General features: G+C 46.8%; 1 protein-coding gene across 2 annotated transcripts in view; it reads left to right on the plus strand.

Moving 5' to 3' along the window:
* Positions 1–12,894, plus strand: part of LOC117412654 (interleukin-13 receptor subunit alpha-2-like) — a 60,682-nt gene that overhangs the window by 25,675 nt on the left and 22,113 nt on the right. For both annotated transcript variants that reach the window (XM_034021186.3, XM_034021187.3), the window contains exon 3: positions 6,666–6,817. In XM_034021186.3, the coding sequence (XP_033877077.1) occupies positions 6,666–6,817 (152 nt within the window). The remainder of the gene's footprint in view (positions 1–6,665; positions 6,818–12,894) is intronic.

Consider the following 12,894-nt stretch of genomic DNA (forward strand, 5'->3'; position numbering starts at 1 on the left):
GTTCGGGACCGTGTAGGACTGGTCGGGGTGGATCACGTCTGCCAGCACGGACTTGAGCCTCAGGGAGGCGGCCTTGGCCACGATTTTATAGTCCGTGCATAGCAGCGAGACCGGGCGCCAGTTCTTCAGGCAGCGGAGATCCCCCTTCTTGGGCAGGAGCGTGATGACCGCCCGCCTCATCGAAAGGGGCATCTCCCCGGTCTCGTAGGCTTCCGCCAGGACCCGCGCAAAGGCGGGCCCCAGCAAGTCCCAAAACTTCTTGTAGAACTCCACGGTCAGCCCGTCGATGCCCGGCGATTTGTTATAGGGCATCTGACCGAGGGCGTCGGAGAGCTCGGCCAGGGTCAGCTGGCCCTCGAACTCGTCCCGGACGCCCTCGCCGACCGTGGGAAGCCCATCCCACAGAACCCTGCACGCGTCGGAGTCGACGGGATCCGGAGAGAAGAGGGCCGAGTAGAAGGCCCTGGCCCTCTCGTTCACGCTCTCCGGATCCGTCAGAAGGGAGCCGTCGTCCGCCAGGAGGCAGGTGATGTTTTTACGATCTCCCTTCTTTTTCTCCAACGCGTAGAAGAAGTGTGTGCCGCGGTCCATCTCCCGGAGGAACTGGACGCGCGAGCGCACAAACGCCCCCCGGGACCGCTGGAGCTGCAGGTCCCGCAGGGTGCACTTCTTCTCCTCGTACGCGCTCTGCTCGAGTTGGTCCCCGCGAGCCAGGCGGCTCTCCAGATCGAGCAGCTCCCTTTCCAGCCGCTCGATCCGCGAGTCCCTCCGCCTGCTCGCGCCCCTCGTGTACTCCTGACAGAGGACCTTGATCTGCGCTTTCCCCACGTCCCACCACTGACGCCAGGTGGGGAAGCGAGATCGCCTGCCGTGCCAGACCGTCCAAAAGTCCCGGAAAGACCGCTCAAAGCGCTCGTCCTCCAACAGGCTGTTGTTGAAGTGCCAGTAGGCTGAGGAATGCCTAGCTGGCACCACGGCCACCGTCACGGCCACTAGGTTGTGGTCCGTGAACGGCGCCGGCCTGATGTCGGAGGCGCGAACGCAATGAGCGTGGTTCTGCGACACGTAGAACCTGTCGATCCGGGACTGAGACACCCGCCCCTCCCTCACCCTGGTGAAGGTGAAGGCCGAGGCGTCCGGGTGTTGCCACCGCCAGATGTCGACCAGAGAGAGCCGAGCGATCAGCTCTCTCAGGGCGGCCGACGAGAGCGGGTAGGGCTCGCGCCCCACCCGGTCCGCGGCCTCGAGGGTGCAGTTGAAGTCACCCCCGAGGACCACGAGCTCGTCGGCGCCGATGGTGTTCAGGTGGTTCGACATCCGGCGGAAGAACTGGACCCTCGCCGGACCCGTGGACGGAGCGTACGCGTTCACCAGGTGAACGGTAGCGTCCCCGTCCCGGATCCGGTGGTGCAACAGACGGCCCGGCACGACGTTGACCACATCGAGCACCGTGGGAACAAAGGACCCGGAGAAGAGCGTCGCCACCCCACAAGATGACTCGGTGAGGTGGCTGAACGACACTCTCCCCCCCCACTCCAGCAGCCAGTTGGCCTCGGCCTGCGGAGTGGAGTGGGTTTCCTGCAGGAAGCACACAGAGTAACCCCCTTTTTTCAGGAAGGAGATTACCTGGGCCCTGCGGAAATGGTCCTTGCATCCGTTGACGTTCACGGTCCCGATGCGATACATGGTCCTCTGTCAGGTGGAGTTGGCGACACTCACGGGAGATCCTGAGATCTCCCGAAGTTCACCAACTGGTCGTGAAACTTTCGGGCACGTATGTGCACGCACGTGCCCGATGTTTTGCTGGCGTGGCTGGCCCTGAGGAAGGATCTCACAGAGTTGAGGATCCTCTGGAAATCCCCCCATTTGTCCAGGGCCAGCTGGACCTTGTCCCTGCGGTGGATGGTGGCCTCCAGGAACTCCAGGAGCTCCGCCGCAGGGATGTCCGGAGAAGGGGCGGACAGACTCTCCGAGCCCACGCTGCACACGGACTCTGAGTCCTCCTCCCGCTCCTCCGGTTCTCCACCGCCCCCCTCGCGGTGGAGAAGCACAACGCACTCACGTTGGTGGGTGAGCGCGTTGCGTCTGATCTTGATCTTGACCGACTCTCCCAGCGCCCCCCCCCCCCCCGGGGACGCGGCGGGAGAGATCGGCGGAGGGACCCTGGCGGGGACCGTCTGCACCCTCGATTTCGGGGGCGCAGACGGTCGCTCGACGTACACCGCCGAGCCGGACGGTCTCGTCGTCCCCGCTCTGGGTCCCTCCTTTGAGGTCCGAGGCACGGTCTCAGGCCCGTCCTCTTCCCTCGAAGGAAGGGGATCCACCCTCTCGGGTCCTTCCCCTCCCTCCCCTAGAGAAAGGGGATACACCCTTTCGGGTCCTTCCCCTTCCCCCGCATCAGTCACCGGGACCGCCTCGGGCGATGTTTCCCCCCCGACGGCCGCGCAAGGGCCGGAGCCCTCGTCGCCGCCGGAAAGGGAAGCCCGAGGCGGTTGTTGTTTCAGGGGCTCCTCCCGCGCCCCCTCGGTGACTGGAACCGGTCCCTCGATGCTGGGTCGGGGACCGTGTTCTTGGCCCCGTTGCACTTCGGGGAGGGGATCTACCGCGAGGGCACCACCTTCTGCCCTCTTTGGTTCTTCCCCTCCCTTCCGCGCTCCGGAGACCAATGTAAGTGCGGGCTCCGCAGAGCCCGCCGCTGCCTCAGGGGTTGTTTTCTCGTCCCCCTCCGCGGCAGCACGAGGGCCGAAACCCCCGTCGCCGCAAGAGAGGGAAGTCTGAGGCAGATCTTGTTCTGGGAGGGGTGGTTCTTCCCCCCCCCCTCTGACCCCTCGGTGGGGGTCGCTTGCATGGGCTCCGCTGCCTTTGCGGAGCCCCGGACCGCCTCGGGGGGTGGTTCCTTCTCCCCCTCCGTGGCAGCACGAGGGCGGGGGCCCTCGTCGCCGGTAGAGGGGGGACGCCGAGGCGGTCTCTTTCTTTTTTGGGGGCCCTCTATCGCCCCCCCGGGGACCCTCAGCAAGAGGCCGAGACGTGTGCACTTGTGTGCACACGTGGGAAGACGCGCCTGCGCCTTTCTCTTTCCCCTCAGGCTGCCAGAGGATGTCCCCTGCCCTGCCACGGCGACGGGGAGCACACCTCCGGCAGCGCTTCTCTCATCATCGTACCCGGGGATGAGGTGCTTCATTTTACGAGCGGCTTTGCCGCCCTGCCTTGCGGGGGGTGCCGTCGAGGGAGTCCCTTTGTCTGGGACTCCCCCTGACCCACCGCCAGATGGTGCGGCGGCGGGCTTCGTCTCCCCCGCTTGGCCTCCCCGGTGGACCTGGCCGCCACCTTCTTCTTGTGGCGGGCGACCAAGGTCCACTCGGCGGCCTTCTCCCCCCGCGCGCTTTCAGGAGGCGCGGAGGGTCCGGCCGCCTCGGGGGCCCTCTCTCCCTTTCCCCCCCTGGATGTTACCGGGAGGGGGGCGGGTTCTTTTTTGCCCCCCTTCTCTGCGGGCCTCTTGGAGGGCCCCGGGGGCGAGGTGGACTCGGAGGGGCGCGGTGCTTGCGATGATGGCTTGGCGCTTTTCTGGAGCTTGGGGCACCTCTTTTTTTGGTGCCCCAGCTCCTTGCAGTGAAAGCACCGCACCTCCTCCGAGGAATAAAAAATGACGTAATTGGTCCCCTCGAAGGGGACCACAAAGCTGCCCTCCGCGGTGTCCCTCCCCGCCAGGTGGACGGTCACCTGGCGGCGGAAGGACAGGATGTGGCGGAGGGCCTGGTCTCTGCAGCCCAGGGGGATGGGGTGGATGGCCGTCTTGATCTCCCCCAGGGCTTGCAGATGGGGCATTAGCAGGGCATCCTGAATAAAAGGTGGCACGTTGGACAGGATGACCCTGCTGCCCAGCCCCGCGAGGGGCTCAATGGGGACAAACATGCCCCCCATGCTGAGACCCCTCTCGATCGCGGTGTTCGCGGCTGGTCCCACCGCCTTCGCCATGGCCTTGACGAAACCCTCGATCGAGAGGGAGTCTCGCAGGAGGCACCTGACCCCGTGCCTTCTGGTGATGTTTTTAAAAGGGGCTGCAGCCTCCCCTGCAGCCACCTTTGCCCATTTTTTAGGGGCTTGTGGAGCCTGTCCACTCATTTTTATTTATTTTGGTGTGACTTATTTATTTATATATTTGTATTTTTAATTGTTTTGATGTTCAGTTAATTATTATTGTGTATTTATTTGATAAATTGTTTTTTGATGTTTATTTATTTGTTTAATAAACAAACAAAAATAAAAGCAGACACACCAACTCCCACAAAATTGTTTAATTATTTTTAAATAAACAAACAAAAACAATAATGAAGAAACAACATTATTTAAGTATATTCAAATAAAGAAACAAACAAAATACACCTACCCCTGCACTCCAATAGTGCAGGAGTAGAAAACAAAAAATAAAACAATCAGAGAGAGATTTTTTTTTTTTTTTTGGATAAAAAATGAAGAAAAATAACTACCCCTGCACTCCAATAGTGCAGGAGTAGTGAAATTAAAAAGAAAACAAACAAACAAAAATTATATATTTATTTTAAAAACAACAAAATAAAAATAAAACAATCAAACACAAAAGGTTTTTTTTTTTTTTTCCAACAAACAAACGTATTTATTTATTTTTAAATAAATAAACAAATACAAATTGACACCCCCCCTGCACTACAATAGTGCAGGGGTAAAAGGAAAATTAAAAAAGAAATCAAAGTTTAAAACTAAAAAATAGTCTTAAACTTAAAAGAAAATCAAAAATCAAAAATTAAACCAAGGGCAAAACAAAGGAGCACACAGCCTGTGCTCCCTGCCTGCCCTTCCCCCACTCTGCACACAGCAGAGATGGGGGATTTTTAACACAAAAACTAAAACAGCTATTTACATAAAAAATAAGATCAATAAAAAGACAAAAATAAAACCTTTAAGGGAAAATTAAAAGTGTGGTGCAAATGTGATTTTAAAAGAAAAGAAAATTCAAAGAAAGAAAAAACTCTCCTGCACTTGCTTATGTAGGCAAGTGCAGGGAGAGAAAGGAAAAACTAAATAAGTGTTTTATTTAAAAATAAAACAACTTAACCAGAATATTTTTTAACTAAAAAGGTGCACTACTACTTTAGATAAACTAAATTATAAAAATAATTCAAAAATAAAATGTTTTTAATGGGGGAAGTGAGGAGCTCCAGAAATCTGTGGCCTCACAGTAGTAGTAGTAGCCTAGTAGGCCCAGCGGCAGTCGGTGCACCAGCTGCCCAAAGGCGGCCGGAGAAAAAATTCAATTTAGCACCCCTAAAATAGTAGTAGTAGTCCTATTTAAGGCCTAGTAGGCCGGACTACACCGACTGCCCAGTGGCAGCCGGTGAAAAAATTCAGTTTAGAACTAAATAGAACTAAATAAAGGGGGGTGCTAACAAAAACTGGCAACTAACAAAATTTAACAAAAAAGACCAGTTTTTACAAAGGACTGTAAATTAAACGTTTAAAATAAAAAGAAACCGTGCGGACTCCGCGTTGACGTGCTCTAAAACAACCCAGGAGCGGACCAGGGCCCCGAACATGGCTCCGCAGTGAGAACTGCAGCAGGAGGTTCTTCAGGAGGAGGAAGAACAGCTGCAGCCTGATGCACAGAAAATAAATGTGGCTGTCTGCAGAAAGGGCATGCGGTGTCCAAGTTGGTAAAATGAAGCAGGATCTCTCCCTCTAGGGATCAGTGGGGAATGCAGGGCCTCCCACTGGGGACTCTCACCCGTGGGCTGTTCTGATGGTCCAACACCGCCACCGAGAGTACCTTCTAGATCACGGTGTTCATGGCGGCGTCCGACTTTAGGAAGAAAACGGCCTTGAGAATGTCTCGGAGGGGGCACCAACTTGGCCACGGCCTTGACAAAGCCCATGATCGAGAGAGTGTCTCGAAGGAGGCTCCACCTTGGCCATGGCCTTGACCCCGTGCCTCCTCATTATATTTTTAAAGGGGGCTGCAGTATCTGTAGCCACCTGAGCCCACCTCCTTGGGGCCTGTGGAGCTTGTCCACTCATTGTATTTATTTATTAATTTTTATTTATTTATATTTTTCAACACAATACCAAGACAAGACACACCACCTGCACTGCAAAAATCACCAGTGCAGGGGCACACAGAAACAAACACAAGACATAAAACAAAAAACAAACAAACAGAGTTAAAGGTTGTTAATATTAATTAAAAACTTACAACTAAAAGAAAAACAGGGGAGAGCAGTTGTGTGGTTAAAACTAAAATTAAAAGAAACAAAAGTAAGTGCTTTTTAATTAAAATTAAAAAGTAAAGAAATTAAAAGCGTTTAGATAAAGAAAAAAATAGAAATGGAAACAAACACATTAAAACAAAGCAAAGCAAACGCAAAAATGGCCACCTTCCTGCAGATGCAAACAATGCAAGTGGCGAGGGAACAAGAGAAAAATGAAAGTGTTTTATAAAAGACAAATAAACAAATAAAATCAAATAATTTAACAAAAAAGGTGCACTACCCCTTCACAAAAAAGAAAATATAAAAATATTTTGAAAATAAAAGGTTTAAATAACTGTTTTTAATAGTTTTAAATTGCTACTGGAGTACTACTTTATTTATAAACCCATTGTATTTGCTGTTCATATTTCTTTTTGTTGTTTCCAGTTGACCCTCCAACCAACCTACAGATACTAGACCCTGGATACCTGGGTGAACTCCACATTGAGTGGCAAGCTCCTGCTAGCTTGAGAAGCATCTCAAACTGTGTGCTGCGCTACCAGCTACAATACTACAGCACTGATGAAGGCAGATGGAAGGTAATATATATATGAAATGAATTTATGGATATAACCCAGCGCAATCCTAATGAAAGTGTCCTTCGTTATGTTACCCTGTACAGTGCAGAGTTGATGGCAATACTTCCTTCACTTGTGCTTTATATTCTGTTGTGTATATATATATATATATATATATATATATATATATATATTAGGTGTTTTAATCTTGACATTTTCTATTGGTTGATTAATCATCCATTCTACGTGATCGATTGATAGTGATATGGAATTGTATTGAAAGACAATTACAAGTGATATAAAGTATGAACGTATTCCTATTTACTGCAAATTCTATAATGCCAGCCAATGTTTAATATAATATTTTCTTATGTAATTGGAACTTGGTCAAAGTGAGTCATTTAAAACATAAACATGATTTTGAATTGCTGCTTGTGGTGTTTTATAGGTTGGGAAGCTCGCATCTGGCTCTTAAATTTGAGTGGGGGAAGGAGGCATAACTACAAATGGAGGGGGTTTTCTTTTTAACCAATGGTGCTGAGGATGGGTTCAACAGTGTATAGTGCTTTTAAAAGCAAAACTGGGGATGTGTGTCTGATTGTTTGGAATGTGAAGGTTGTTTTGAACATAACAAACTAAGAACAAGCAATGGCCATTCGGCCCACCTATGCTGGCTGGCTTTGGTGCCAGCGTGGTCTGTTAGCACTCAGGAGAGGAAAAACAAAAACCCCCGAACCAGGTTAGGAGGGGAAATGAAACCTCTGGGAATATACGGACTAGACGGACCATCCTTCCTCAAGGCAGCTAGCTAAAGGTCTTATTATGGTCACAGAGAGGGTTATATCTGATAGTCTCTGCTTCAACAACTCTGTCCGGCAGCCTGTTCCAATGGTTCCCCACCCTTTCCATGAAAAAGCTCCTTCTGCCCTCGATTATGAATATGCCCTTCAGCTTCCACCCGTGGCCCCTGGTTCTGATCTCTGTGAAAAATAATTATCTGCAGTTACTTTGTTAAACCCCTTGACAGTTTTAAATACCTCTATTAAGTCCCTCTCCTTCATTCTAGGCTATACAGATTCAGCACTTTCAGTCTATCTTCATATGACATACCCTTCAATCCTGGGATTAATCGTGTTGCTCTCCTCTGTACTCTCTCCAATGCTGCAATGTCTTTCTTATGATATGGGGACCGGAACTGGACACAATATTCTAGGTGTGGTCATACCAGTGCATTTTAATATAACTCTAGATTTGAATTAGACTGTCTTAGCTATATAACTTAACATTCTATTTGCCTGTTTTATAGCTTCTTCTAGTTGGCTTAAGAGATTCATCCACTACTACCCTTTTTGTACATAGCTTCCTCTATTTCATCACTGTTCATGTTGTACTTGCCTCTAATGAGGCAGTGTGGTCCAGTGGTTAAAGAAACAGCCCCATCTTTCGGGTGAGACGTAATTGTAAGTGACTCTGCAGCTGATGCATAGTTCACACACCCTAGTCTCTGTAAGTCGCCTTGGATAAAGGCATCTGCTAAATAAACAAATAATAACACAGTGTAACAATTTTTTTTTATTTTTTTTTGGTTCCTGGGTAGTAAGTGTTATTTCCTAATTGCTTATGCCTCAAAAGTATAGAAAATGGCTATTATTCCCCACAAACTTTGCTTTTGTGACCAGGACAGTGATATTTTGAAATTTACCTATTTTCCAGAACATTCCAGATAGATTCAGTGCTGAGTAAACTTGGAGTAACTTCTAGAACTTTCTAGAGCTTTCCAGTAATTTAAATAGAAGTATAAATACAGGGGCCTTAAGCCCACCAGTTCAGTTTAGTTCCAGCTGCCTAAGTGGATACATATCTGCATTTTTCTGAGATGGCATCAAGGTCATAGGAGACTTCAAAATGGTGGCATTCCTGATGGGTCTCCAAGGTGGTTTTACCAAGTTTCCCTGCTATCTTTGCCTTTGGGACAGCAGGGACACCAAGGCGCACTACCACAGGCGGGACTGGCCACAGCGGACCGAGTTCTCTGTGGGGAGGAACAACATCAAGTGGGAGCCACTGGTGGACCCCCGGAAGGTGCTGATGCCACCACTGCACATCAAATTGGGCCTTATGAAACAATTTGTCAGAGCTCTAGATAAGGAGTCGACAGCCGTCAAGTACCTTCAAGACTTCTTCCCTAAGCTGTCTGAGGCAAAGGTCAAAGCCGGTGTCTTCTTCAGACCACAGATAAAGAAGATCCTGGAGTGCAATGAATTCCCCAAGAAGCTCACTAGTAAGGAGAAAGCGGCTTGGAACAGCTTTGTCGCAGTGGTTCGGGGCTTCCTGGGCAATCACAAGGCCGAAAACTATGTGGAGCTGGTTGAGACTCTGGTGAAGAACTACGGCACAATGGGCTGTAGGATGTCCCTCAAAGTCCATATCCTTGATGCTACTTGATAAATTCAAGGAGAACATGGGAACTCGGAGGAGCAAGGCGAGCGCTTCCACCAGGATATACTGGACTTTGAACGCCGCTACCAAGGACAGTATAACGAGAACATGATGGGAGACTACATTTGGGGGCTGATTCGTGAAAGTGATTTACAGTATAATCGTAAATCTCGAAAAACTACTCACTTCTAAATCTTTTGTAGTCATTTTTGTATTACTTTAGTATAAATACATGTTAATTTGGATTCATATGTTGTTTTTTTCTGACTTTATGTGAACGAAAAGACACAAATTCACCCGTTTTCTCATTGGAAATAGGTAAATTTCAAAATATCACTGTCCTGGCCACAAAAGCAAAGTTTGTGGGGAATAATAGCCATTTTCTATACTTTTGAGGCATAAGCAATTAGGAAATAACACTTACTACCCAGGAACAAAAATTGTGTTACATAGTGTTAATAATAATTTTTCTGCGCCCTATCTGCAAGACTTTGCATTTATTCACATTCAATTTAATCTGCAAAAAATTTAAAATTGTAACAAGAACAAGTCATTTCAGAATGGCTGGTATGAGAGAGAGGATTGGCTTACCTGGGGTGCAGCTAATAACCATCTTGCTGGCTCACGTGGACAAAGTATGGCTTCTTTTTTGGCGTGGCAGATTGATGAAACAACAGGTTTGTGTGCCTCTTCGGACTTTAGAAGTCACCAGCTGCCACTGGTACAGAACGGAATATAAAAATTTTGTTGGTCATTTATTAAAGTTTAGCAAATTAATTCTATAGGATGTGCCATTTATTAAAGTTTAGCAAATGAATTTGATAGGATGTGCTTGATTTTTGTTTGCCTTTCTACTGCCTTAACAACTTTGTTTTGAAAATATTTTATGCAAACCGTGTTGGAACTTATTATGGACTGGGAAGGAGATGGGAGTACTCTGTAAATAATGTGTGCCTGTAAACTGTGTTATTCTTGTTCAGAACTGTTGGTGTTCTCTGTGGGTTTTGGTGCTTGTGTGACTTAAAGCTGCGTCACTGAGGGGGGTGGGAGCAGGTCTGACACCACCAGTCAGAGATAGGCAGTGTTGGACCAATGAGTGAGGAAGGGGGAGGGACTTGGGTGTGTGTGTGGAGATGACGTCAAAGATCTTCCATATAGACAAGAACTACTCCGCTGCTTTAACATGGGAACTTCCGTCCGTGCTGAGCGGTGCATCATGGGATCCAAAGAGTTCTGGTAGCGAGTTTTCCCCTAACTATGTAATGTAAAATCTGCCTCATTTCCTATTCCAAGCCTTCTCTTTTTAAAATGATTGCATTTTAAAACACGATTCACCTAAATGTATTTAGAGACACCCCTCCTTAACACATATGTGTTATTATTTCTATGATCGATGTTTTCACCTGGCCTGACAAGAGCTCTTTATCGCCAAAGTGCAGACAGAAATTGCCACTGTCATACCACTATCATGTCAACGTGTTTACATTTTATAATCACTATATAGTTCAATTTGTGTTTAGAAAAGAAACATCAAGACGTGTTTATTATCTGCTGCCTGTAGGCATTTCATTTTATCTTTTATTCTTAATTTTTTACACTGTAAATAGTTCTCTAGATAGAGTTTAACCCTTTCAGGCCCAAGCATTTTTCACTGGGATGCTCCCCCAGGACCAGGTGTTTTTTGGCTGTTTTTGACTCTTTTGCTATAAAAATTCACAAAGATTTTTACAGTAGCATCTTGGAAATGATGTCCCTTTTGTCAGAACACTCTGGGGAACATTATAAAGTACTTCAAAAACCATACTAACGTTTCACTTTTTTTTTCAACACAATATTTCGTTTATTTTTATTTTTTTATATAAAAGTTAAGTATTTTTTATTATGTAAAGTGGCTCTCAAAAGTATTCACCCCCCTTGGACTTTTCCACATTTTATTGTGTTACAACATGGAATCAAAATGGATTGAATTAGGAGTTTTTGCCACTGATCAACACAAAAAAGTCCATAATGTCAAAGTGAAAAATAAAATCTACAAATTGTTCTAAATTAATTACAAATATAAAACAGAAAATAATTGATTGCATAAGTATTCACCCCCTTTGCTATGACACACCTAAATAAGCTCTGGTGCAACCAATTGTCTTTAGAAGTCACATAATTAGTTGAATGGAGTCCACCTGTGTGTAATTAAAGTGTTTCACATGATTTCAGGTTAAATACACATGTCTCTGGGAGGTCCCACTGTTGATTAGTACATTTCCTAACAAAAACTACATCATGAAGACGAAGGAACATTCAAAGCAAATCCGGAATAAGGTTCTTCAAAAGCACCAATCAGGGATAGGATATAAGAACATTTCCAAGGCATTGAATATCCCCCAGAGCACAGTAAAGTCCATTATTAAGAAATGGAGAGAATATGGCACAACTGTGAATCTGTCTAGAACAGGCCGTCCTCAAAAACTGAGTATCCAGGCAAGAAGGGCACTAGTCAGGGAGGCCACCAAGAGGCCTATGGCAACTCTAAAGGAGTTTGCCAGAAGGCATGTGGGAGACTCTGAGACCAAGTGGAAGAAGATTCTATGGTCTGATGAGACCAAAATAGAGCTTTTTGGCCTCAACGCTAAGCGCTATGTTTGTAGCAAGCCAACACCGCACATCATCCTGAGAACACCATCCCTACCGTGAAGCATGGTGGTGGCAGCATCATGCTATGGGGATGCTTCTCTGCATCAGGGCCTGGAAAGCTCGTGAAGATAGAGGGCAAAATGGATGCAGTAAAGTACAAAGAAAACCTGGAGGAAAGCCTACTGAAGTCTGCAAGAGACCTGGGACTTGGGAGAAGATTCATCTTCCAGCAGGACAATGACCCCAAACATACAGCCAAAGCCACACTGGAGTGGCTTAAAAACCAAAAGGTCAATGTCCTGGTGGCCCAGTCAAAGCCCGGACCTCAATCCAATTGAGAATATGTGGAAAGAGTTGAAAATTGCTGTTCACCAAAGGTCCCCATCCAACTTGACGGAGCTTGAACAATTTTGCAAAGAAGAATGGGCAAAAATTGCACTGTCCAGATGTGCAAAGCTGGTAGAGACTTATCTAAATAGATTCATGGCTGTAATTGCTGCCAAAGGTGCCAAATATTGACTCAAGGGGGTGAATACTTATGCAATCAATTATTTTCTGTTTTATATTTGTAATTAATTTAGAACAATTTGTAGATTTTATTTTTCACTTTGACATTATGGACTTTTTTTTTGTTTTGATCAGTGGCAAAAACTCCTAATTAAATCCATTTTGATTCCATGTTGTAACACAATAAAATGTGGAAAAGTCCAAGGGGGGTGAATACTTTTGAGAGCCACTGTATTCTGCTTAAATACATATACTTACATATACCTGTTTACACAGTAGTTTATTTTGAAATGTTTATTTTATTATAGTTTTTCATTTTTTGAAATAATGCTTTATATGTGGTAAGTTAGAAAATAAACCCTTTTATGTTTAATTGTTCATTTAAATACGGTGTTTCGGCTGTGCAGATGCTTGATATGATGTGCTTAAATAACACTTTTGAGTTGTATTCGATAGTTTGTCTTTCATTTTAATATTGAGATTGTTTAAAATGTAACCGTTATAATGACCGCTGGCGGTGGTTC

The sequence above is a fragment of the Acipenser ruthenus genome, chromosome 16 (genome assembly GCF_902713425.1).
Source record: "Acipenser ruthenus chromosome 16, fAciRut3.2 maternal haplotype, whole genome shotgun sequence".
NCBI classification, from domain to species: Eukaryota; Metazoa; Chordata; class Actinopteri; order Acipenseriformes; family Acipenseridae; genus Acipenser; species Acipenser ruthenus.